The 27,507-nt window shown below is 46.5% G+C and overlaps 1 protein-coding gene across 1 annotated transcript; it reads right to left on the bottom strand.

The window, feature by feature from the left end:
• LOC306818373 (dystrophin-like) lies at positions 1-27,456 on the bottom strand. The gene is made up of 17 exons (XM_079335931.1): positions 27,014-27,456; positions 17,952-18,013; positions 17,778-17,852; positions 16,631-16,832; positions 16,460-16,545; positions 15,313-15,470; positions 12,772-12,938; positions 11,645-11,756; positions 10,590-10,726; positions 9,586-9,624; positions 8,531-8,596; positions 5,628-5,693; positions 4,289-4,447; positions 3,444-3,687; positions 2,709-2,823; positions 2,455-2,544; positions 1-295 (listed from the first exon to the last, which is right to left on the bottom strand). Exons 1-17 carry the CDS (start codon positions 27,031-27,033, stop codon positions 177-179), a joined length of 1,917 nt encoding a protein of 638 aa, XP_079192057.1. The 5' UTR covers positions 27,034-27,456; the 3' UTR covers positions 1-176.
• Positions 27,457-27,507: the final 51 nt, after the last annotated feature.

Here is a 27,507-nt window from a genome sequence, read left to right as displayed (position 1 = left end):
TTATAATTTTTTTCTTTTGTTTTTATACGCGTCGTTGCTTGAACCGCAATCCTTCACAAAAATAGACGTTATATATTCTCTTTGTAAACTGTGTTTCCGATCCAGTTGTTTTGACTAGAAAAGCATGCGACAGGTAGGGAGGGAGGGAGATTGAAGGTTGGCGTCTGGAGGCGGGATCAGAAGGGCAGGGCCTCGTGCTGTTCGGCGCTCTGCTCGTCCGTCATCACGCTGACCAGTGACTCCATGGCGCGGCCCAGATCATCGGCCATGTGGAACAAACTGCCGATACTGGGACCTGGAGACGGAGAGGAGAGAGATGCTTAGATAGTGACACAAATGTAACCCCCAGCAGGAACACAAATGACTGTTTAATTTATTCTCCAATAGATGCAGATTGGCTCTCTGTGCTAATAAGCAAATGTTAGCTTAGCATACTAACACAAGCACACAGACAGGCTAGTCTAAACCCATGCTAGCAGCTCTGTGAGGTTAATGTTGATATGAGCATTGCATCATGCTAACAATGACACTGCTTGCGCTCCTATGGTGTTAATCATTTCATGTGTTTTGAATGTCACCCCCTGCTGGCCGCGAGAGGGAAAGCAGGTTTAAAGAAAACGATGTTTCTCTTTTTAACAAAAGAAAAGGCTGGTTATAAGGTGGTGGAGTGAGAATAAAAAGAACTATGCAGATTATTTGTCGTTGTGTGTTTAAATTGAGTCTTGGACTGGCGTAGATGAAAACGGAAACGGTGTCTGAAGAAGCCGTCAGCAACCTTCCTGACTCTCCAACATTTCTCTGCAGCTCGGCCAAATCCACATGCACACAGAAAGGCATCGTTGGTACACAGTGCGCTCGTCACAGTCTGCACAGCAAGGGCACAAGCTCGACTTTGTCAAACAAAGCATCAGTGTGTCAGAGGACAAAAAGGGAAAGGAAATTAAAGGTAGAGAGAGAGAGAGAGAGAGAGGGAGGGATATGAGTTGTTTTCTCACCGCGTCAGTGTACCGTGACGCTTCCACTCTGCCATAATGTTCCTCTAAGCTTCATTATCAAGCCAATTATAACATTTCTTTCGAGAGCGAAAGTGGCACAAAAGTTGTTCTTGCATGCAGTGGGGTACAGGAGAGGTGGTGGTGGGGGGGGGGGAGAAAGTCGAGCCACTAACCTCTCACGGGTGTCCCCTTCTTCCTCCTGGCTCACGGAGAAAAGGAGGAAGGAAGGAAAGGAAAGAGAAAAAAGGGAGGAAGACAATCAGCCTTTTATTGTGATAGGAGAGAGAAAGCAAAGGATCAGAGCTGTCAAAAACCTAATGAGGAATATCAGGAGTGAAGCAGTCATGGCCAATCTGAAAATCGATGTCTGCTTTTAAAATGTGTTTCAGACTGAGCGCGCACAGATTCTCAATGTCGTTAATTTACTCAGACTGGGATGTTTGTTAGAGAGTGTTTCTAAGACGGCACCACACTTGTTCCCATGTCCAGAGTTTGTCTGTTGAAGGCAGATTCAAACATCTTGGTTCATTTCTGCTCGGTCACAGAAAGTAGAAGTGTTTCTCTCCGCTCATCTTCAGCTATCAAATCCCTCCTGCTGCGATTCTGACAGCGCCGCCGTCCCACTGGATGTTTGTAAAGTCATCACCGTCTGCTTCTGAAGCACTTGGGCTGACTTCACGGACAGTCATCACCGAGCAGCTGACAGACGGGAGTCACGCCGCTCTGACTCACTCAGGGCGCCGTCACGCTGCCTTCTCTGCTTCATTCAGAGACTTCCTCCTCCTCCTCCTCAGCTCGCATACAACAATGCAGCTAAAACTCAAAAACGGAGCAGAGGCTTATCCACGTCAAATCTGCCATTTAAGTTTCTCTGTTTTCTGGGCGTCATGGTAACGTCCACAGTGTGCAGCTCTTTTTACCATGTGGAGCTTTAAATCCTGCTGTTGAGCTCTCTTTGGAATCAAACCAGCACCCCACATGGTTCCATTACCGCTCAGTGTTACACGGTACAGACGCTAAAACAGGACCAGTATGTTGGGGCACATTGGTCCCAGTGGTCTCCAGTATACTTCTTTCTTTTTTCCTCATGGTTACCTTTGCCCCTCGTTAGGCTTTAAACACACCTGAGTGTTGCATCATAAACTGTTTGCAGAATCAGAACCACACACCTGCTTTAATGACTTGAGGCTGCACTTTCCAATAATGTTCATAATCCGTATCTCTCTGCTAATTAGCTGAGTTACTATTTTAATGAGGTCAAAGACATCGACTTTTTGCATTTCCTCTTTGCTGAACGCCTGAAGAAAAGCTTCACTTAAAAGGATTCACACAAAAACAAGCTTGAATCCTTTCGGGGGGGGGGGGGAGTAACGAAACGAAACAGCAATTATTGTCTTCTATCTGATATCAGCTGAAGAGAAGAGTGGACACTCTACAGTCTGGTGTTGGTGCATCGTACCCTGACTGTGAGGGAAAGAATTGTTGAGCTGTTCCATCACTTCCTCCAGCCCAGATGCATCTTGGGAAGGGCTGGACAGCTCGTCGTCACCTGAAAGAGAGATTGAAGTACAAACATGTTTCCTCCTATTATTCTGTTTTGGTCCCCACTCTGTGAAATGAGACGTCTCTATTTATCCCCACACTGCTTTTAACAGGATGGAGGCCAATTAAAAGGCTGTAAGTGTGTGTGTGTGTGTGTGTGTGTGTTCTTACCCATTGTATCAGTAGTCTGGCTGGCAGCCACGCGGAGCAGAGGGAGGGAGGAGTCAGAGCGCTGAGAGGAGGTGGAGGGAGAGGACAGAGCTGTGCCGTTCACCTTGGAATCCGTCTGACACACACACACACACACACACACACATGCAAGCACATTAGATACACAACAAATTGGCAGCCGCGTCGCACAGCTTAATTAAAGGAGTCAGAAGGGAAGTGAAGTGTGTGTGTGTGTGTGTGTGTGACCGAGGAGTTGGCTTGCTCTCTGGTGTCAGCTGCTCTGGCAGTCAGACTGGGAGGGAAGCTGCGAGTGAGAACTTCACAGCAACTTTCAGGACTGTAGCTGGGTCATCTGCCGGACGCTGCAGCATGTACGGCTGCAAGGCTTCGATGCCTTGCTCAAGGGGGATTATTTAACAGTAAGCGTTGAGAACACAGAAGCAGGTTTGTTCAAATGTTGAACAGCTTTACACTGAACTCACAGGCCACTTTAAGGTGACCCAGTTTTTAAACATTCAGAAACATCTATTTTTACCACGCATTTGGATTTCAAACTCCACCACTGACAGCTCTGAGAGAGATTCTGACGTGTGCAGAACGAGCTGTGAAACCTCAGTAAACTTCAGGATCAGGCGTTTGTATCTTCAATGGGGCTCTGCTGACCTTTGACCTCGGATCATGAACTTGCTCGTCAGCCCAACATCACGAGTTTAGAGTGAAGAGTTGAGCGCGTACCTGCTCCAGCAGCTGTCTCAGCCGGTGCAGTTGGGACTCCAGCTGTTTGTTGTGGTCCTCCAGTATCTGCATGCGGGCCTCCAGCCGCCCTTTGTGCTGCCGCAGCAGTTTGGCCTCTGCGATGAGCTCGGCGTCGCGCGCGCTCTGCGGCGACGCCGGGAGCATCTCCGGGGGCGACGGCAGCGGGGACAGGCCTTTCCTGTCGTGGGCCTTCTTCAGCCGGTCGTACTCGGACTGCAGCTTCCTGCCACGAGTGAAGCAGAGGAATCAAAGTGAGGCTGCGAGCGCTGATGAGAAATATCAAACAGCCACTGCTTAGCAGAGAGGGTGACCTTCTGTTTTATTAATTATGGAGGGGAAGCTGGGTCACTGCAGCAACAGAGCGTGAGATAAAAATAAAACATGAGAGTAAACATCCATCAGTTACAGTCGCTGCTCAGGCAGGGGGCAGCCTATTTTATTCAAGTTAAAAAAAAAACAATCCCCTTGATGAAAAGAACAAATGAGGAACATGACAGATGGACTTTGTTTGCTTTAAATGTCGAATGTTTGCAGATCACAGTTACAGTCTCCACTGATTTAATACGAGGACAAGAGGAGGACGGGGACTTGGCAGTCGCTGCAAAGAGAGGTCGAATGTATTTATAATTTAATGATAAACATCTTCGGCCGCTGGTTTAGCTCAGAGGTTAAAACGTGTGACCTCGTCTGTGACTCCATCTTTGTCCGGCCCTCTCAATAAAGACATGATCGGATCCCTTGAACCTCAATGATGATAACTATGTAAGTTACACTCATAAGGTTTGATGCAGCCCAGTGAAGTTGTGTTCGGTGGATTGACTGACCTGTTCTCCTGCTCCAGGTCATTGAGGACCCTCTCCAGCTCTCCCTTCTCCTCCGTCTCCATGGAGATGAGGATCTGGGCAGGGCTGCGGGGTTGGCTGAGGGGAGAGCCTTGGTTCAGAGACTGGCAGTAGTGCTGGATCAACATGTGCTCGTCATCACTGCAGACGCACACACACGCACGCACGCACGCCACACACACACACCCACCGATGATGGGCAGTCACATGAGGAAGAAGAAAATGAAGAAAAAGAAATTCAGCAAGAGAATGGAACAGCAGCAGGGGAACAGGACTGCACCACAGAAGAAGAGTCTAACGTGTGTGTGTGTGTGGGGGGGGGGGGGGGGGGGGGGGGGGGGGCATGCCGACACAGTGAGCTGCATTTTGAAAGTCTTAATTACATACTTCTGTTGATTTAAAAAGTGGATAAACAAGACGTGCTAACAAACAAAGCGTTCAGGATTTTTACTTTGGGTTGATGAGTCACTACACGTTGACGTTTGAGGCTAACAAAAATTTCATTCTGAGGGCGTTCAACCCTGTATCACCATTTATCACACCTGGCCTGTCACTTTATACTGTTGGTGCAGCGTTCGGGGAATGACGCACACTATCACATATTGAGATGAGCTGTAAAATATCACACACTGCGAATGACTGTTTGATCTACAAGAGGAGCTTTGTCACGTGGTGACAGCACTCGATTAAAAAGCATTAAGGCTATTTATGAGGCTGGGAAAGTAACAAAGACCTAATCAAGTTGCATTATGGGAAATGTAGGATCCAGTGTTTTAAGGAGGAGAGCCTTGTTGGTAGACAAAATGTCGCATTACAGCAGAAACATGGAAACGTGTGAGCTGAATCACCAGGCTTTGTGGATTTGAGCTGCAGTCAACAATAAAAGGTTGAATTTTCACTTTTATCCGAGTGTCACAGAATCTGTTATTTAGAAAATGTCCCCTTCTACATCATCACATCATTATGCATTCATTTAAAAACACTAAACAGTTTGACAAAGGAAATTCAGAGCAGGATTTATAAATATACTAACAATAATGTTCGACCTTTTCATGGCTCCAAAACATTGAAATGATCAACCTCAGAGGACAACATGAAGACAATATGGACATGTACTGATATTACCAGGTAATAACAGATGCATTATTATAACCATGATGCAAACGAGAAGAAAATCCAGAAAACGTAGATGACACGCATCACAACCAGCTGATGGGACAGAAAGACGACAGAGCCGGGTTCACACGCGGCGAGCCAATCAGTGAGTGAGTTTGGCAAAAAAAACACAAAAAAAACAAACAAACAAAAAAGCGGTTCTCACATGCTTTCATTGGGTGAGATACTGTCATTCAGATAAGAGCCATTACGATTCTCCATTTCTGCTAACCTGCGGAGGGGGAAGAAACAGAGCAGTCAGTCCCGAAAGCAAACGCTACAGCAATGAGCAGACTGTAAGGGGGAACGCACCTCCAGACATGTATCTGTTGTTTTACAGGCGAGGCTAATGTGCAGCTTCATGTATCCTGTTATTATCTTATCTAACCCCTGACGCTCGTCAATGTCTCCATTTCTCTGAAGGAGGAGGAATAATTCCTTGAGTTGTACTCATCGTGTGAAAACAAGAATTTGGAGGATTTTGTAATAAATATAAAATTGTTTTTCTTCTTCTTGACACTGTTGGAATTCCTCGTGTTTTTCTTCATTTTATTAAACAGATGAAATGTTCGACACCCACACACTGTGCAGCCCTCTGTGTATCGCCTTGACTCTATTATTTTACAGCCTTTCTAACTCACGCACTACAAGCTGAACCTTCACTTCTCTGGCCTCTTTGGGTTTTATACCACTTGGCTTGATTTGCCTTGAAAAGCTGTCTTATAAAAGCGGCGGTTGGCAGACCTCTCACACATAAAACTGCGATTTAGTTTTCACTTTTATACAGCTCACTTGTGATTGCCTTCATAGCTGATTTACAGTAATTGAATTTCTGGTGCATTAGTCACAAAGTCTTCGATAACACGAGGATAAAAGTCATGTGGGAGGAAGAGGAGTGCAGCATGTAATGACGACATATGTCGAACACAGGGAAGCTGGTATGCTATATAAAGTCTTCGGTTTGTGTCTCCCTCATGTCTCAAACCTATGTGTGCTGGCTCCATATCTCTTCTGAGTAAAAAGGGGGAATATGTTTTTTTGGTAAAACGATGGAACTGGCTCTTTTAAAGGGGAAACAAATCCCTTGTATTATCTCTGAAGACGCCCGTGTTCAGCCATTAAGACGGGCCTTGTAAACAAACCTTCCCGGCTGTGCTCTCAAACAGATCCATCATGATAAAAAAAAAAAAAAAAGCTGTGAGTGAAGAGCCAGAGATTTAAATTGCCCCGTTTCTATCTCCACTAGATCAGTTTCCTGGCGGTTGAAGTGTTTGCCCAAAAAGCAGAGAGATTTCGGGGCTTTATCAGCGCTCAAAAAAAAGCAAAAAAAAAAAAAAAGCTTGGTGCTTGGCAGAGAGCGATTAAGCAGATGGACTGTGACAGACTGGCATCTGCCCAGGTTGGTGTGTTTGTGTTCGTAAGCTGATGCACGCTACAGAAACAAGAGATAACCTCGCAGCTCACTCAGGCTTAATTATGTTACTTCTTCGCCCTTCCACCTTCCTTTAATCTGCTGGATGCTATCTGGGATCCGCAACATCTAGGCTCGACAGGAGCTAAGAGCACAGGACCATGGGGGGGGGGGGGGGGGGGAAGCATGACTCAGCGCGCGCGTGTGTGTGTTTGTGTGTGTTTGCCTGAGGCGACAGTGAGTGGTGTCAAACACTCTCTGGCAGGGATCAAAGCCTCGGCCTGTGGCTCAGACCTCACACTGACTCCACCGAGGGGTGCCAACAGTGCCCGTCTGACTGATCAGATGACCGATTGATCGACTGACTCATTGTTTGATTGATTTTGACTGCTTCTTGTCCCTCAGCGGTGGGTATTTCGGGGAGCGGTTAGGATCACTGCAAACTCAAAAAGATCCCTGAAATGTTTTGGTGAATAAGCTCTGATGGACTCAGAGTCCACAGAGTTCAGTACTGATGAGGCTTTCAGGCACACATGCTGGAGCACTGGATCCTACAGGCGTCGTATTAGCATATTCACATACTGGCCTCTGGCAGCAGAGCGCTTATTCACCAAAAAGTCAATGCATCACTTTATCACCACTTTCTACTGTACGCAAAGGGATATCTTGACATTTGAGTTCAGCCTCTTTATAAATACCTTCCAGCACATTCAGCTCTTAAATTCCCGCCGTGATAATATGTTTCATGAATGATGTGACTTTTATAGAAGATGGCGATTGCCTGGTGTTAAGATGATTGCAAAGTCAAGGTATCCCCGTACTCCATCATTTGTCTATCAACATGCACAAACTGCTTTCAGCACGCCGACATGTACAGCTGGGTGTTAGAGGTACAGGAAAGCTTTCCATCACCTGCTGCTGCTCGTGTCCTTTCATTTCTCCCGTCGTCATCTGAAGTGGATTTTATCTCGACCTTCACTGCACTAACTTCTGGACCTGAATCAGGCACACTGAACCGCTAAGCTCCAATGAGTGTTTTAGTGAGTTATTCGTTTGTTTTTGGCACAGAGTTCAGAGAAACTGTCCTTTAAAGTCAAAGCTTCATGTACCTTTAACTCTTCTTCAGTGAACTACAGAAGACATAAACTGTCCAGCATGGTGGACAAAAAGAGAGGAAAAAAATCCCCTGTACATGACGTGTGTGAAAGCTGGTTTGCTCTGATTACACTGGTAGACTCACTGGGTTGTAAACAGCATCTTTAAGTCCATCCCTCTCAGATTTCAGTAATTTAATTATTGAGGAGGTAAAAACGTGATTAATGATCAACTGTATGAGGACGTTGACCGAGAGTTCCCCATATCTGCGTCAGCAAAGAATTAGGGCAGCTGATTCCCTGTGAGTTGCGGGCTGCAGGAGCACAGGAGGGAGAGACAGGCATCCTGCGCTTTAACATGTTCTCCAAATTCATGATTCCAAATCACATCAATCAGCATGTTTTGTGGTGTCTGCAGAGCTCTCTGGAGGAGCCATTATCCGCAGTGCTCGCACGGCCCAAGATAACAACAGGGACTGTAAAAAAAGTGGAGCAGGAGGACTGCATCCTGTTCGCAACACTGTGAGTCTACGCTGCTGCTGCTGAGTGCTGAGAGTGTGGTACCGGTTGGCGTAGTGCTCGATCCGAGTGTGCGTGTCGTCATGTGAGAGCTGAGGGGACGATCCAGGTCTGAAACACACAAAGAGAGAAAGAGAGAGAATAAGAGCGTGTGAATCTGAGCGGGAGGGACTCATTTAACCCAGCGCACACACACACACGTGCACAAGCTGCGTGAATCCACAGGGGAGCGATGAGTGAAGCGACTGATGTATAGCGCAGTGAGACGTTCTGTAAATAAGCTCGGATCCTTTACTCCCAGCTTGGCGTACATTCACCTGCACTTCAATCCAGGCCTCTGATCTGAGACGTCACACCTCCTCTGCTGAGGCAAAGATCAGTGTTTTGACATCATTAACCAGGAGTCTCTGAGGATTCTAACAAGTTTTCGTGCAGCGTTTGAGTCCTTGAGAAATTAGAGGTTCAACTCTTTTCAAATCCTGAAAACTTCCCTCTAAAAGGCACCTTCACGCTGGAAAGTTTTATCTGTCAAGAGCCAAACAGATAAGCTCCAACCACAAAGTTAATGTGCTGGAAAGTGTCCTCATTTTCAAAAATAAATGAAATTAGCACCTGCTGAAAGACGGAGTCTGGCCTGTGGGCTGCTGCGGCGTGACAGGCTTTAAGTCACTTATCAACAACATGTCACTCACGCTGCTCTGGCAGATTCAACGTCCCACGAGCAAACACAGACGCTGGGTGAAGTAAAGTGCAACACACAAACAGATGCCACTCCTGACGCACTGATGATGGTTTTGATTGGACAGAAGTGGGCTCAAAATCAAAGATCTACTTGGCTGCATTGAGCTGCACAGAAGAGTTTTCATGGTTACAGTAAGAATCAGAGGACTGACTCAGCCTGACTCACAGACCTGCGGGGGGGGGGGGGGGGGGGGGGGGTCAAGCAGCAGCAGATATTGAGATGTAAACAACGTTACACAATGAGTTTGAGCGTGTGTGTAAATTAACAAGATAGTATGTGTCTGCATGTGAGTATCAGTTAACATGAGATAATGGTGTGTGTGTGTGTGTGTGTGTGTGTGTGTGAGTCAGGTACTCACGCATGGTCTACGGGCCAGAAGTTGATCAGAGTGACAGGACTGCAAGACAAAAAAAACATGAGATGATGACACAAGAAGTGGGAGGACACCGCACAGCAAAGCATGATGGGAGCCGTAGTATGGAAGGCAACACGGAGGGACACGACACCGACATGAAAGAGACGAGTGCACGGATATATGAACGGGGGCGCGCACACACACACACACACACACACACACACACACTGTGTGTCACAGTACAAACATCAGTGTAAACGTGTCGTTCAGTCTTCGCTCACAGCCGTCTTTGTCTCTTTGTATCAGAGGCAGCGTGTTTCATTTATGCAGATATCCACATCACACTCACAGCCCGGCCTTCAATTAATAACACTGAGACATTCAGCCAGTGGCTCCTCTATGATCCATTGTGCATCTTTGTATCCTTACAGGTCAGGCGGACTGACGCATTATGAGCACAGATTTAAAGCTTCATGCATACTGAACGTTTACAGACAGGGCTCATGAATAGACACGTGTATCTTCTGAAAGAGTGAAACCTGTCAGAGTGACTGTGCCTACACTACTAAACCATATCGAGAAAGAGGCAGTTAGTACAGTGCAGGTTAAAAATCATTTCAAGTGATTGACCTGAAGAGAAGCTAATAAGAGGATTCTGTGACCTCTGAACACGTCTGGCTTCTTGTTTCTTCCCACCTCCAGACTTTGTGCTAAGCTAATCCGCCGCTAGCTTAGTTTAATATTGAGTAAACAAAAAATAAGTGTTTTTCTTTTTGTCTCAATAGGTGTGTTTAAACGTTTGAGTAGTAGAGTGAGGAAGAAGGTTTTAGTCAGTGATGATGTATAAACCACGTTTTCAGAAGAATCAAAAAAACATCTGATAAGTTCAATCCTTCACACGCGAGCTGGACCCGATGTACGAACACAAACACAAAGTGTGTGTACGCATGCGTGTAAATGATCAGTGAGTGTTTGCTCATTCAGGCTGCGTCTCCTTCTGTACTCACGTTTCCATGTTGTCGCCCTCCAGGATGGTCTGCACCGGCAGGTAGCCCATGCGTGGGTGTTTGGCAAAGTAGCGCTTGGTCCTGAACTTGTTCTTCAGCACCTTGGCAAAGTCCCTGACATCCTCCCCTGACGTGGTCTGAGGAGAGAGACGGGGCACAAAGGTGGCTTTGTTCACTCCGTGGGAGTGGGGCAATAATACACACTCGTTTATTTCCACACATCAAGCGAGGCAGGTGAACGCTCTCATTGTCGGCTCTGAGGGTGTCAGACAGAAGAAAGCGATTCATCATGCTCAGCCTGAGGCGTGAGTCTAACCCTCCATGTAAGAAAATATGAGCACAGCTTCATGTTAACTGTTCCACAAGTGGACAGACCGGCATTGTTTATGTGGAAAAAGTGATTTCATGCCCTCTGCAGCTCAAGTTTCCACTGAAGTGCTGTTTTTATGTCGTACATTATTTACAGCCTGGAAAATGTGATTCTGCTGCAGGACGTCTTATTGGCAGGATGGGCTGCAAACACTGACACATGACATGTTGCCTTGCAAAGTTTCTAATTTTCTTGTTAACACTCGGCCTTGTGTGTGATAAGTTAGTACGGCTCAAATATAAAAACACAATGCGACGCTCGCTGAATGAGTGTGCACGGTAAGAAGTGCAGGATTCATGGATTTTTTACTGCACTGGGGCCACTTTTCTCTCCGTCTTCTCTGATCGGGGAGGGAAAGAGAAAAGTGGTAATTATAGATGTCACCTGTGGGAAACAGAGTGCATGTGGGGTTCTTAGTGATGCACAAGCTAACCCTGACTTTTTAATGATCATTTCAAAGCAGATGCAGAAGCGAAGATTTAACGCGTAGTGATAGTAAAAGCATCTCCGCTCCCCACGCTGTGGAATATTCAGATAGCGAGGGAGGACGTCTCTGCACAGATCACAGTTTTGCATTAGTTTTCACTTCATAACTGGAGGAGGAAAATCACCTGACAGCCAGTCTGACACCTTCAAATTCTCTGCCACTCTCATTTCCATTCCATTTGCACATATTTATTCATACCGGCGTGCAGTACTCGACCATGGGGTACTGCATCTTATGTCCCTTGGCGACGCGACCGGAGAAGAAGCAGCTTTGGCAAATGTCATAGTTGAAATGTTTGAGGCTTCGATATCTGGGGGGGAGAGAGAGAGAGAGAGAGAGAGAGAGAGAGAGGGGGCGGAGGTCAAGAAAGCAAAGCAGCGAGACAAAATGAGAAGGAGAGAGAGCAAACAGGAAATCGGAAAAGAAAAGGGAGAGTGAATAAAAAGGGACAATTTATGGCTCTGTTTTTCTCCAGGGTGTGAGAAGTTAAAATTCTTCCAGCCTCGTTTCCTAAATGAGAAATTTATACTCTCAGACTCTTCATGAAGATTTATCACCGCTCCTGCCATGAAGAAGGGGCCCACCAACAACGAAGCAGACACGCCCCCCTGTGCTCGGAGTTACATGCACTGGTGCACTTCAGTCCTCAGATTCATTCATATATAGAACATGCGTGCTGTAGGAGCAGGGCAGGTTAGGGACATGGTAAGAATGGAAAATAATGTGCTCCTTGGTTACGTGTCAATGTGCCCATTATCAATACGACTCCTTTGAACAGATGCTGGAGCTCCTCGTTTCAAACGCTTGCTTATGAAACGCCTCACCGGGTGGCATGATAAAGGGAATCACTTTTGTGGAGCCACCCAGGGAGCCTGTGAGCCCTGGCTCTGTTTCATTTGTTCCTGTGTGTGTGTGCGTGTGTGTGTGTGCGTGTGTGTGTGTGTGTGTGTGTGTGTGTGTGTGTGTGTGTGTGTGCAACACATGAAAAGACATATGAAATCCTGCTTCTCTTCTTCGACTGTTCAAATAAAGACCAACAGCAGGGGAGCCAAATCAAATAAGAAGCTCTCCTGTTTTATCTCAATACAAAAAGAACTGTGAGTGGAAAAGGATCCATGGCGACATATTAACATGTGTACATGAGCAGAGATAGATGATGTATTCTTTCTCTGCTCCGTCGTTGAGCCTGATTGATGAATCTAATTCATGTGGAGTTTTTTTTGCAAGGACATAAAACTCCAATTCTGCACATTTCTTCTGATGATGCGTTCAGGGCTCCTTCCTCTGTTCGTGTGCTAAAGTTAAGAGTGTTGTGAAAAACCGACCTGAACCCGATGATCGGACACTCCTTGCAGATGTTACACTTGGCCTGGTGTTTGGCGGTCTCGGCTGCTGCCACGCGGTGCAGGACGGGTAACCACACCATGGACTGAGGCTCCAGACGCATCCAGTCCAGGAACATGGCGGCTTCCAGCTCCGGTTTGTTGTTGGCCTGGAAAGAAGAAGAAGAAGAAGAAGAAGACAGTTCATGAGAGGTTGTGAACATTTTGTCTGAGCGGGGGCGACTTTTCTCCGGACTGATCTTGTCCATGACACGTGAGGAAAAAACAGCAAACATGCAACTCACAATGAATCTCAGGTTTGGCTGTTTCAGCAGCATGACAGGAGTCCTTCTGTCGACTCTATGAAGAGAAACTATCCACTATTCTCACTCAGCATGGGGACTTAGTACTTTTGTAAAGGTGAAAGGAGATGCAGTCAGCTCTTTGTTTGAAGTCTGAACTCAAAAATCCTCTTCACGTTTGAGCGTAAATATTTCATGTGTTTCCTTGAAGGTCGTGACCTCCGATTGGTTGTTGCTGTGAAAAGGAAAGTTGGGTCCAAGTAACCTGCCAAAGACTTTTGCACAAGGACTTTCAATATCAACTCTAACTTAATATATTCTCCTCCTCCGTTACCGTGATGCTTCATTGTTGTATCAAAAACACATCCATCCAATAATAGTCCCCGATAAATGCACCACTTCCTCCTGTTTGAGAAATGGCTCTGAAAAACTGCAGTGACCAGCTGTTTTGGAAAATTACTGAGCCGCTCGCTCCTGATAAAAGAGTTGGACAGAGCAGGAAAAAAAATAATCAGAGACAACATATTGGCTACATCCATCACTTTCCCATCAGCAGGGACTCTGCGTCCTCTGGGGTTTTAGAGTTTCCATGGAATTGACCCCACATCCCGCTCTTACTTTCTTTCAGTCTCACAGCCACAGGCGAAGCGACTCCTCGGAGGAGGAAGCAGCTGCAACGAGGCGAAGCTATCTCCAGTTTTTAGGCCGGGATGAGATTAAATCGTCCACCTGGCGTGCGTGCCTCAGGGCCGCTGTCTGTGGCTTTATGTGCGCTCGTGTTTCGTCTGTCAGTGTTCTCAAATAATCAAAAGCCAGACCCAAGTTTGTTCAAGCCTCATAAAAACAGAAAATTAAAGCAAATGTGTTGTGTTGGTGGGAATGTTTAGAATGATGTGTGACAGACGCCGGTGTCTGGAACCTCATTTACACACATTATCTTTATTTACACAGTCAGCCATCTGATACGGTTTGTGCTGCTTCAAGGTACAAACAATCAGAGATTCACACAAACATGAGAAGTGATGTTGACAGCTCGCATTTATCAAAGTGTGTATAAGTGGCTCTGTCAATCAGTGTGTGCGTAATGTCTTCAATTCAATCACAACCAAAAGGTACGCAGGAGGTGACACATGCTGATTGTGATCCCCAGAGGGCTCGTGATTATCTCCAGAAATCACTTTTTGACGTGCAGTGCACCTGTCATAGTCTCTGCTCTCGCTCCGCACATATGCGGTGAACAACGACGATGGTGGCAGATTTACCTCTCCACAGAAATAGCTTCTGGTTTTGTGGCTGACAATCATCGTCTTTAACAGCAGCAATGACAGCTGTCACTGCAGGTTTTTACTCGCTGCTGCAGCGGGAAAGATAATTCAGCTTCACGGGTTGATTACAAAGTCGGCGGCTGGCTCTTGATGTTTCAAGCTAAAAAACTAAAAGTCGGAAAAAGTGGGAAATCTGAATTCGAGGGATTCGAGCGCTAATTAAGGGAAGCCAAAAATCTTTTGAGAAAACGGTTAATTCCCTCAATGCTGATTTTACTTTCAGAATACATCTGAGGGGAGCAGCTAAATTCTGTGTCCAAAGTCGGACTTTAGACAGGAAAATGCTGGATCATCTTCTGGAGATCAGGGATAATCCAGTCAGAAAGCAATTACTGCAATCCTCCTGTGGATGCTGAATGGATTTGCTGCTTGTTTTTGTGGCTGCCCGCTGCAGAACATAAAGAAAAGCACAAAAGGGATTGCTGATTGAGGGAGCTGGCGACTCTTCCTCCCCCCCTGTTTCTCAGCGCCGTCACACACCTAATGGTCGTAACACCGGCGTGCAGGGAGAAACACGCCGTTCATTCTGTCCTATTTGTTTGACGTCTACATATACAAATGTTTACCTTTCCATTCCAGCAACATCTCAGCAGCTGTCGGGGATCATTTGTTTGAACCGCTGCAGGCTGTCATTCACTGACTCACACACACACACACACCAGATACACACACCAGATACACACACACACACACACAGTGGTTTTACGATCCCTGGCTTGATCGATATTTTGCCCTTTATTTCCTGTGAAGCTCTTTGTGATAGTCCAGATTCTCTCTACAAATAAATCTGCTGTAAACGCACACTTGGACCCTGAGGGGGCGGAGCCTGAGGCCTCGCTGCCGTCTTGAATCTATTCTTAGTAAACACATTGACTGTATCGATGAATATGAATCTGCACAGCCTGTGCGTCACTTACAAACTGGAAGCAGCTGCGGACGGAGGGCTCGATGTTGGAGCCGCCGAAGGAGGCGACCTCGCCGAGCTGCCGGGGGATCTGGATGGAGTCGTGGAGGAGCAGGCCAAGGCGCCGTTGGTCGCAGAAACCTGTCGCGCTGGCAACCTGTCTGAACAAAACTGCAGGGAGGACGAGAGACGGGACAAAATATTCAGGACAAGGATGGTGCAGAGAGAGAGGATGACGGGGAGCTTCACTTTGGTTGTGCTCGCCTCGGAGTGATTCATTTAAAGCAGGAAGTGCACCGAGCTGCCAGTCAACTGGGTCTCATCAAAACTGACCCATGATTAGAATTTGAGAGATGATGCATATAAAGCTGCATCATCTTTCGTGTGTTGAAAGCAGATCAGTAGCATGCGTGTAACCCTTCATGAGGGATTCACACAGTATTTAATCATGTCAGGTCTTTTTCTTCTAAACAACAAAGCTGGTTTTTTAACAGGTTAAAATAGGTTGTTTAACTTTCCCAGCCAGCTGTAAACTGACATGTACAGACGCATCCTGAGATCTGATTGGTAAAGAAGCGTCAACAATAAGCCCCTGCTGTCTGCAGACAGGAACACACACTGTAGATGCATGCGGGCACACATGAGGGTTTGGTTATTACTCGTCAGAGGTCGGACTCGTGGATCTGCTTCTCGGCTCATTTTCAAACTTTAATGCACGGAAAGTTTTCTTCAAATGCATCACACCGCCGTATATCATTAATTAGCACATGGCGGCAGCATTAATTATGTGAGATACAGCTGGATTATGGTGTGGAAAAAAAATGTAATTGATGCAGTAATACAACCAGCTTCCACAAACTCTGATTGTTCATATCATTTGTTTTGCACTAATTAACTGTTAAACACTCCCACGCCATCTGTCTGCTGCTGAAAGTGCTGCGTGTTCACATCCTGCACGGCCGAGACAAAGATCTGATTTCATGCACACACGTGAGTTTTATGTTGTTATGACACTTTGTGATTGGCTGAGCTGTGTTACTATCACAACAGCTCATTAAATAGATCCTGCTCCATCCAGCCCTTTAGCACGCGTGTGTGTGTGTGTGTGTGTGTGTGTGTGTGTGTGTGTGTGTGTGTGTGTGTGTGTGTGTGTCACTCACATCTGTATTTATCCTCCAGGTGAGCCTTGCAGAGCGAGATGATTCCAGTTTTGAACGACAGAGTTCGGATCTTCCCGGTGCGACCGCTACCAAACACGAAAGCACGAGAGGATGTCAGTGTGTGTGTGTGTGTGTGTGTGTGTGTGTGTGTGTGCGGCACGCTACACGTACGTGTCGTAGACGTTGAGCAGCCAGTTGAGGCACATGTCCACACACAGCGGGACGTTGACCAGGTGCGAGTGGCTCTGCTCCAGCCGCTGATACATGCTGGTCAGACAGGTGACCAGCTGGGAGATGTCCAGCAGCTGCTCGTTCTGCTTCAGGCCGTGCTGCTCGAACACCTCGCACGCCATCGGCATGCTCAGCAGGTCCACTGCCCGCGCATAGAGAGAGAGAGAGAGAGAGCGAGAGAGAGAGAGAGGTTGGTTAGTTAAAACATAGCTGAGGAGAAGGCGTGTCCTTCAAGCTGTGTTCAAAGTGTCCTTGGGCTCGGCGCTCTTCAAGGACGGAAGTGAGAAGGCGACTTCACTCCAGGGATCAATAAAGAATCCCATTATTCATCTTTATTATTCATCGAGTCCACTAGAGGACAGGCAGAGTGGGGTGAGAGGTGTGTTAATAGCGAGAAGAGTCCAAAACACATGGCGAGAAAGACCTGGTAGGAAAAAAAATACATTTGAGCTCACAGGGACGATCTTCAAACCGACAACCTTTCACATCAACAATGTCATGTTTCACTGTCCAACATGCTGAAGAGCAGGAGACACGACGAGAGGCGTCCACGTGTGCTGCTGTACATGATGTTAGCGAGAAGCATGAAGTGTCTGCCAACACTTTTCAATTTGTTTATTTATAGGAAGCCTCCATATCATGAATAGCCCTCCTGTGCTCCACACTCAGCTGTACGCCTTTAAACATATCACACATATAGCAGCTCGTAGGAGGCTCACTCTCCACAGACTCTCCACTTAGAGACGAGAGGGATGACACACACACACACACACACACACACACACACACACACACACACACACACACACACACACACACACACACACACACACACACACACACACACACACACACACACACACACACACACACACACTTAAAGTGTAGAGGTAAAGAGAGGAAAAGTAATGGAGGGAAAATAAGAAAGCGGGAGGAGAGAAGTGTAGGAGGGCTGGAACACAATGAAAGAAACACTTGTGATGAAACATAAGTAGACTTGAAGTGAGATTCCTTTGTGACACACACACACACACACACACACACACAGCAGAGGTAAATAAAGCTCATGTAAACATCAAGTACTTACAGCAGAGAGCCTTCTGCAGACGTCTGAGCTTCATGGCTGTTCGGTACGCCGAGAATCGAACGTTGTTGAGGTCGGCTGAACAAACGAAGACGAGAGAGGAGTTTAAGAGCGCTTCTCTTCATCGTCGCTCAGCGAGCTGACACGGTGAGAGAGAGAGAGGGGGAGGAGTCTTACCCAGAGACTGGTACAGCTCGGCCATCTTGGGATGATCCCAACATGTTGTCTGGGTCTGGTGGCTGAAGAGGGACAAAAAGACACAGATGCTGAGTTGGTCCTGGTTTGTGAGCAGGTCGTGTGTAAACGTGAAGCACAGACACGGCGGTGCAGCTTAGGCCACACCCAGCTGAGGTCAGATGTTAGATGTTATCTCTGCAGACTGAAGAGGACCTGATCAATCAGGAGATTATTTATGGTCAATGAACAGGTGAAGAGGTTAAGAATCACTGAAACGTGTAGAAACCAAACTGATCACTGCTTCTTTAAAGTAAAAACTGACAGATTTGTATGCAGTCGACACGCGTGTATAAAATCTGCACACTCATAGCAGTGACTGCGCCGTCATAAATAACCAAAAAAAAAAAGAGATTGAACGTCCTTTTGGGTTCACCAAAATGAATCTCAGTCGCTCATGAATTAGATCAGCTTTCTCCAAATCCCACACTCTGACATTAATCCTGTTGCTGGGGCGCTTCTCTCCCCCCCCCCCCTCTCTGTCTCATAATCTTAGAAAATAACAACCCACAGAAGCTCCCGGACTCCCATCCTCCCATCACAGCATCACAGGAAGAAAAGAAAAAAAAGAACCCAGAGATGGATGGTTGCTGTGTCATTCCCTCCTCCTCCTCGTGACTGCTGCTCGCCACTCACAGGGGCCTCGCCCGTGTGTTGGAGGCAAACAGATGCACTGAGAAGGAGCGTGTGTTTACATTAATCACTGCATTGGTCTCTTATTATAACTAAAGCACACACACACACACACACACACACACACACACACACACACACACACACACACACACACACAGACGTTTGTCCTACACGCCGTGTGTCAACCCTCATCTCGCGCTCCTCATTAGCCAAGTCGACTTGCTTTGACTTTTTGAAAGGACACGCAGCAGTGAGGTCGTCAGAGTTCAGACTTCACATCATGCATGAAGGCACAAATCATCCCAGAGCTCCTCCTGCCATCAGTCAACTGGTTTTCATACTGGTGCACCTCTGATATTTTTATAGATTCTCTCAGAACATTCAAGCCCTGATGGTTTTTAGAAACCTGCCTCTCTGATTGGCTGAGATGAGTGAAGTGTGTTCAGTGTGAAAGAAAGGGGGCTTCATGGAGATTATTACCTGCTAGTGACACATCCAAAGGCCTGTTATTGTGATCACTGATCAGTCCAGCACACACACACACACACACACACACACACACACACACACACACACACACACACACACACACACACACACACACACACACACACACACACACACACACACACACACACACACACACACACACACACACACACACACACACACACACACGATGATCTTTAAACTGAGTTTCCATTCGTTGGAGTAACTTAAAGACAAACATCGCTCAGCACAGAGAAACTTCACCGTTGTTCAGTTGTTCTTCAGTTGTTTCTTTAAATATGTTGACAGTGTTTTGCTCTCTCCGTGTGTCATCCAAACATTTCCTGTTTAATCCCCGCCACGTGTCGTGATCTGAGCTCCAATTTGCATTTTGTGCCATCTTTAAACTCCCACTCTGAATTGAAATGGCATCTAGCAAACATTCAAACTCCACTTAAACGGGCTGCAGAAACTAATTATGCAACTGTAAAGTAAAGCGCTGATTTTCCTGCTCATTAGTTCCACTTAGCTGCTGTTTTAATAATCGTTGTGTGAACACGATAAGAGAAATCTTATTCCAGCTGCATTATTAACAAAGTGCTGAAAAAGTCTCTGTCGCAATAAGTACCACTGTGAAGTGCTGTCAGATAGATGCTGCTGTATATGTGATGCTAATGTGCCAGCTGCCTGTTTACATAAAGCTAATAGAAGCCACATGTCTCACCAGCTAAGCAATCAGCTTTTTTTTGTTGGGAGCACATTCAATGTTTGAGTCCATCACGAGAGACAGACCATCGAGATGTGAAGAAACTCGACACGTCTGATAGTTAATACAGGCGCTCAGCTCGCTGCAATACAAAAGCTGAGCGGCTTCTTCTTTAAGACAACGTGTCAGACGTGTGTGAAACGGCCAGTTAGAATTCAATATCAGAGCCATTCTGTCGTCGGCACAACAAAGCTGGTCCTGAAAAGAGTTTGTGTATGGTGTGTATGATCCGGCGTGTGGAAGTGGGCAGCGAACACTGAACACAGTGGGTGATGTGGATGAGTGCAAATAAAGCGGTGACTTTATAGGGAACAAAACAAACAGCAGGGCCGTTTTAAAATACAGAGCTGCTGAGCGATCCTTCACACACACACACACACACACACACACACACACACACACACACACACACACACACACACACACACACACACACACACACACACACACACACACACACACACACACACACACACACACACACACACACACACACACACACACACACACACACACACACACACACACACACACAGCACTCTCGTCTGGTTTAGAATTCCAGCCAGAGGCGTGTTGGTGCACAAATGCAACCCAGCCCCGCTTGTTAAAAGCACACATGTCGAGCTGGTCACACATAAGCACACCTGCAGTTAACCTTTGTCTGAAAGGCAGACAAATAATAATCCATATGCTGTTATTTCCCCCTGCATTGCCCTTGTTTTTCTCACTCCTGCCTCTCTCCCACACTCCCACTCCTGATAATGAGGAGAAGGGTCCCATGGTGAAGAGCTACTTAAAAATCCTCTAAGCTCAGAGTCTGTGCAAACAGTAGCTCAGTCACTCAGCTCGGCAACGGCTTGCTGCTCCGAGCCACTCGGACAAATGCTTCTAATAAGCGTGCAGCATGAAACACGCAGCTGCTTTCATCCACAGCGCAGCGAGAAGTGTTCTACTTCAGCTCCCCGACGTCCTTCAGCAGGACAGGTAACTTGCAGCTGTTTACATCAGCGGCTCACAAGCAAACAGTAATAAGATGCATTTCTGAGGTGAACTTGGTCCCAGAGTCTCAAACCGGGGATCAAGAGCCAATCGATGAGCCACAGAGCGATACGTCTTCCTGTGAAAGCCGAGGCTGATTTATTGAGCCTGAGCTCCTCCTGGACAACAAAACAATACGGACTGTATTTGTTTTGTATTCTTGGGTTTTTTTGTGCTGCAGCGTGAAAAGGCTGAAACATCAGAGGTTCATTCCAGAGAGTACGCGACGCTATCTTACATAACTGCATTGAATTGGACATAATGTGCTCTGAATGAGTTCCTCAGAGAGAAGACTTAACCCTCAGTAAGTCTCACACTTAATAAATCAACATAATTGATCCAGGATCTATAGACCTATACGGGCGTCAAACTATAAGAGTCTGACTTGAGATGAAAGCACGCACATGAACAAGTGTTTGGAATAAAAACAGTAAACACGACGAGCTCAGCTCCTGCCATCCTTCTTGCTTTAAAAGTATTGATCTGATTGTGGTACATTGAAGTGCTCCCTCTGTTGTGTGTCATATTGTATGGGACACATTCTGGACTGCTTGCTTTAAAAAGCTCAGATATGACAAACCTCTCATCTTTTTGGACCTCTTGTGGTTTTACTAAGAAAGGAAACTAATAATTGTCCCTGTTTCTGCAAAAACCACGAGTACCTGAAACTCGATTTTCCCTTTGTATAATAGTCTTTCATGTCGTGCCACACGTCACCGCTCTTTAAGCCTTCAGAGGCCCAGGACCATGTGAAGAGACCGGCCTGTGTCCTTGAGCAGGACGCTTCATCTTCCCATTTCAAGTCTCCTTTCCTGCACCGTGTGAAGCACCGCATTACACCTCACTATCGCATTAGCTTCAGCCCTCAAATTAACTGCACCTATCGCTGCAGCAGCAGCACCACCCACCTGTCCTGAACACCTGATCTGTCTCCACCGCCCACTGCAGCCTCGGCCTCCTGAAGGAAAGCAGCCACACACCCAACCTGCTGACTATTACTCCGATATGTCAACAAACTCCACAAGTGCAGTCCGATCTGCTTCCCACCACATGTCCCATCGGGATTAATGAAGAGAAAACACAACAGAACAGCCATATATCAATGGAGGCCTGCAGCAATCAAGCATTTCTAGTTTGGACTCTTTTTTTATGCTCTTTGAAAGCTGACACCGTCTCCTCTAAAAAAAAAAACGTATCATGGCCCCGGGACAAACCAAAGTGTTGATAATGCATCGTAAACTGTCAAAAGATAAAGTGCTGCACACAGAGAGGCTTGGCACAGCAGTCAGGGACTCGCTGCCTTGCTCGAGGGCAATCAGATTGAAGCTAACGAGGAAGGGGAGAGTCGCCTTCTCTTCAGAGAGAGAGAGAGAGAGAGAGGAGAGAAACCAGCAGAGACCAAAAGCATTTTAAATCCACTTGTTTCCATGAAAGAGTGTGTGTGTGTGTGTGTGTGTGTGTGTGTGTGTGTGTGTGTGGAGGGGGGGTGAAGTGAACGTTATTTCACTTAACTTCACACATATCGACGTTTTGGTGGCACAAGAGAAAAGATACAGACCAACGTTTACTCCAGTCAATCCAACGGAGGCAGAGTGATGAACCCTGGACTTCAACACAATGAGATTTCCATTTTTTAAAGAATCAAAGTGTGATCATGTTCTTCACAAGTTCTGCTGCTCCTCAGTTCTTCCTGTTCACCATGTGCTTCAGGATCTGATCCGGTTAGTTCTTCCTGTTCACCATGTGCTTCAGGATCTGATCCGGTTACTTCTTCCTGTTCACCATGTGCTTCAGGATCTGATCCGGTTACTTCTTCCTGTTCACCATGTGCTTCAGGATCTGACCCGGTTACTTCTTCCTGTTCACCATGTGCTTCAGGATCTGATCCGGTTACTTCTTCCTGTTCACCATGTGCTTCAGGATCTGATCCGGTTACTTCTTCCTGTTCACCATGTGCTTCAGGATCTGATCCGGTTACTTCTTCCTGTTCACCATGTGCTTCAGGATCTGATCCGGTTACTTCTTCCTGTTCACCATGTGCTTCAGGATCTGATCCGGTTACTTCTTCCTGTTCACCATGTGCTTTAGGATCTGATCCGGTTACTTCTTCCTGTTCACCATGTGCTTTAGGATCTGATCCGGTTACTTCTTCCTGTTCACCATGTGCTTCAGGATCTGATCCGGTTACTTCTTCCTGTTCACCATGTGCTTCAGGATCTGATCCGGTTACTTCTTCCTGTTCACCATGTGCTTCAGGATCTGATCCGGTTACTTCTTCCTGTTCACCATGTGCTTCAGGATCTGATCCGGTTACTTCTTCCTGTTCACCATGTGCTTTAGGATCTGATCCGGTTACTTCTTCCTGTTCACCATGTGCTTTAGGATCTGATCCGGTTACTTCTTCCTGTTCACCATGTGCTTCAGGATCTGATCCGGTTACTTCTTCCTGTTCACCATGTGCTTCAGGATCTGATCCGGTTACTTCTTCCTGTTCACCATGTGCTTCAGGATCTGACCCGGTTACTTCTTCCTGTTCACCATGTGCTTCAGGATCTGACCCGGTTACTTCTTCCTGTTCACCATGTGCTTCAGGATCTGACCCGGTTACTTCTTCCTGTTCACCATGTGCTTCAGGATCTGACCCGGTTACTTCTTCCTGTTCACCATGTGCTTCAGGATCTGACCCGGTTACTTCTTCCCCGCCCAGGACTCAAAGACGTCCCTCAGCGCCGTATTATTTAAAGTTGAGTTGAACCGCACTCATTCTCTGACAGCGATAACACACACACACACACACACACACACACACGTGCCAACACACAATGCTACATATTGCGGTTAACAGGCAGCTGAATAGCTTATTGAGGCAGTGACAGATAGGCGTTTTAAATAATGGATCCACACTGAGACACGAGTGTCACTTCTCGCTGCAGTCAATTATGGCTCTTGGATGAATGATTAAAGGTGGTTTATGGGCGATGGGGACGTCTTCCTCTGCCTATCATTGAGCGCGAGCCGCGACAGAACGTTTCCGGCACACCAGGCATCTGAATGAGCTCAGACAATGGCCTTCAGGGATGTAATGTGCAGAAGAGAGAAAGCGACCTAAAAAAGCAGGAAAGCCATATTCATGAGCTGAATATGAGAGGAAGCTGTTTGTGAAAGCCAACCTGAAAGCACCAGCAAAACCTGAGGGATCACAGCGAGCCACAACATAACTGGATTTGTCTGCTTTGCTGAATTTCATCAAATTAATCAGACTGAGAAGTTAAGAAACACGATTGTTGTTTATCATCGTATCTGTGAGATGTGTGATAATCCTCGTGTGTCATCGTCACCAGCTGACATCCCTGTTCTTCTTTGCCACAGGCCCATCGATTCCTCCTCATGATATGAGTGTGTAATAAAGCAGCACAGATATTGTTGGTTTTTTAAGATTATTTTTACACAAAAGCCTCTGTGATGCTGAAAATCAGCTTCTCAAACGCAGCCACAACATGAAGAAATATGACTTATTGGTTCAGAAAACAGAGTGGAGGATTTTTATATAATCCAGATGTGTGGAGGTCATTTAATGTTTTATTTATTCAGTTAAATATTCTGTATTTCTTGAAAGCAAAATAGCCATTTAAGAAGATTGCTTTTGCTTTTTAATGAACAAACCTAAAAAGACAACATGAAGTGCTGCAGCGCTTTAGCTCGACCTGCAGTGCTAACTGGAAACAAGGGCTTTGTCACTCGGAATATTATTAATGGCGTGCACAGAAAGCGACGCCCTGCAAGCTGTAAAGATAATGCACTGAGAAAATCAGAGTCCACACTACGGCGGTTCAACTCCCAACAAAGAGTTGATTGGAACCAAATGGAACAAATTCATTCGTCACATCTTTTACTTTGTGACCTTTGGCGCAGGATTTGTTTTCACAGCCTCCGCTCGCTGTTATAATCAATGTGAAATTGCATGAAAGGAGAGAGGGGGAAAAACCTGTGCAGCGTGCGACTTCAGAACAAACAAGTAAACTCATTTCAGATTAAAAAAAAACTGCTCCAAACTTCTGCATCAAAGGAATCGGTTTCTTCAGGAACAATAAATCATTGATCACCTCTTAAGAATGAAGCCTGCAGCTTTTTGAGGCTAAAGATAAGAAATCCGACTAATAACCGATGTATAGTCTGCGCAGAAGCTACTTTCAGAAATAAAATATGGGATTCATTTCCCCGCAGTAATGCTGGCTCTGGCTGGCTTGCAGGTCTGATCTCTGAAGCAGAGAAAACAGAAGCAGCTTTTCTCTTGTTGTGTAGTGCCGGGTGTTTATGTTTCACATTTTGCAGGGTTAATTATCCCCAGAGGACTGAGAGAAATGTTTCTAAAAAAAAACATCTTCAACTCGTGGCGAGTGGCCATCATGTGTTTCTCAGGAACAGCCCGATTTGAATGGTCATGTATTTATAACAGTGCAATTATCCAGAGCAAGCTCCCTCAAGAGAAAAATCCTGTAGCTTGAAGGTGGAAAACTTTCTGTCTTCCTTCGCCATCTGTGAATGCACAAATTTAGCCCAAAACACGGCAGATTAGTGATTGATAATCGTCTCCACAGAACACAAAGAGAGCACACACACACACACACGCCACGAGAGTCATGCCTGAGCCTGTCAGCACCACTATCCAGCATCCAGGGTTGTGTCTGTGCCTGTGGTGTGTGTATTAAGGGCTTTATCCATCAGCTGTATTTAATCAGTGCACAAACACACACACACAAACACACACACACACACACACACACACACACACCTGCAACACACGGGTGCCAAAAATCTGCACCAGCAAGCCCGCATCCTCTGCTCTCATTTCACCAACTCCTGGAGTGCACACACACACGCACACACTCATGCGTGGTGATCCTGGGAATATCAGTGCAGGACAAACACATCCTACTTTACTGCTACAGAAAATGAGCAGCAGAAGATCTGGACGCTGGATGAACAGCACATATTTACACCCTGCCGAAAATAAATGAAGGCAGAGCAACAGCCCCGCTGTTCACGCTGTCCACACAAACACAAACACAATACACACACACATTACGCGGAGCAGAAACACAGCGATCCGGGCACGGAGGTGATCGTGTGCGAATAGAGACTGTGAAGGAATGCAACACTGTGATACAGGACTGCTCTGCTCGGCGGGGCTCTTTTCTCGAGCAAAAGCTCAGCCAACGCAACGCACGCACGCACGCACGCACGCACGCCCCCCCCCCCCCCCCCCCCCCCCCCCCACACACACACACACACAAATCCCCATCGGTCTGAAATCAAACACGTAAGGGCAATAAACAGATGTTAGCACCGAGCTCTGTTTGCTTTGGTGCATTTCATATGGTGCTTTTTTTTTTTTATTCCAGCATGGCAGTGAAACAGAACATAGAAAGTTAATGGAATAAGGAATTGCACGGATCGTGGATGTGGAGGGGACGGCCGGTTGGAGAGCCTCTGTGGCCGCACACCGCGCCTGGTTCCCCGGCAGCGACCACGACTAACATGCGCTGTAAAGCAAAGGGGGGGCTGCTGGTGGGTTGAATGGCGACCAGAGAGCATTGCTTTCATGCATTTTCGTGTGAAACCAAAAAACCCTCGTCCCTTTGCCCTCCTCCTGCACTGTGGGCTGTTCCTTCAATATGAAATAAACATGTCTTACACATAATTCCTATTCTTTCTTTTTTCTAAAGTAGCCCAAAAGGCATTTGAACAGGTTTGATGACATTCAGTCGGAATGCAACTTGGATGGACGTGCAGATATGGGTAACTGCACAAAAGACAGAACATCTATTCTAACGTGTTCACAAATAACATCTGAATACATTTTCTTTTAGTCAATTTTAAAACATGCACAAGCCTGCATCTGCGCACATCCTGATAGAAACAGAGTAAAATGTGTTTTGTGCTGAGTGTGGGGGATCTCAGCCCCAGTTCTCCCTCTCTGCTGCCCGTGTGAACGGCTTTACTGCATTACGACCAGCACAATTACCATCACCATTATTTATCAGCCCCGTGAACCGTTCCCAGCCCCAGCACTCACTTCCGAAGCTGCTCCCGCATCGCCGGCCGATCAGTGCGCTCCGCGTCCGCTATAAAGGAACAGATTCTCGGGCAGCACCGAGGCGATATCCCGACCCCCGCCGCGGTCCGACCAAGCGTCCTCTACCACCGGAGAGAGGCGTCCGAGATTACCGTGGGCAGCCTACGTGTGTGTGTGTGTATGTGTATGTGTGTGTGTGTGTCGGTGTGTGTTCCTCTACGAGCGGTAGCGGTGAGTTGCAGAGGCTGACTGGCCAGAGACACAAGGATCAACTGAACCAGATTAAACAAAGAATTCACTTCCGTTTATTGCTTCAAAATAAAAGCATCAGAGATGCTATCCTCCTATTGGACAGATGTTGTTTTCACGCATACACAAAATGCTGAGCTAAAAATGTGAAGTCACTCTGCGCTTCTCATCCACCTCCAAGAACATTTTTAGACACGTCTGGGAGAGCTGACATGTTAATGCAGCGAGTAAAAGTTCAGGCGAGG

This window comes from Symphodus melops (genome assembly GCF_947650265.1).
Source record: "Symphodus melops genome assembly, chromosome: 23".
NCBI lineage: Eukaryota > Metazoa > Chordata > Actinopteri > Labriformes > Labridae > Symphodus > Symphodus melops.
Note: the sequence above shows the minus strand (reverse complement) of the source record. Positions and strands in the feature narration are given on the sequence as shown.

Bases quoted from the DNA above. Each gene is read 5' to 3' on its own strand.
- LOC306818373 (XM_079335931.1), bottom strand. From the start codon at position 27,033: ATGCGGGAGCAGCTTCGGAA. The intron at 15,471-16,459 runs GTGAGTGACACA...TCCTCCCTGCAG, and splicing joins CCTGGAGGATAAATACAGAT to TTTTGTTCAGACAGGTTGCC. The intron at 12,939-15,312 runs GTAAGTGACGCA...TCTTCTTTCCAG, and splicing joins TCCGCAGCTGCTTCCAGTTT to GCCAACAACAAACCGGAGCT.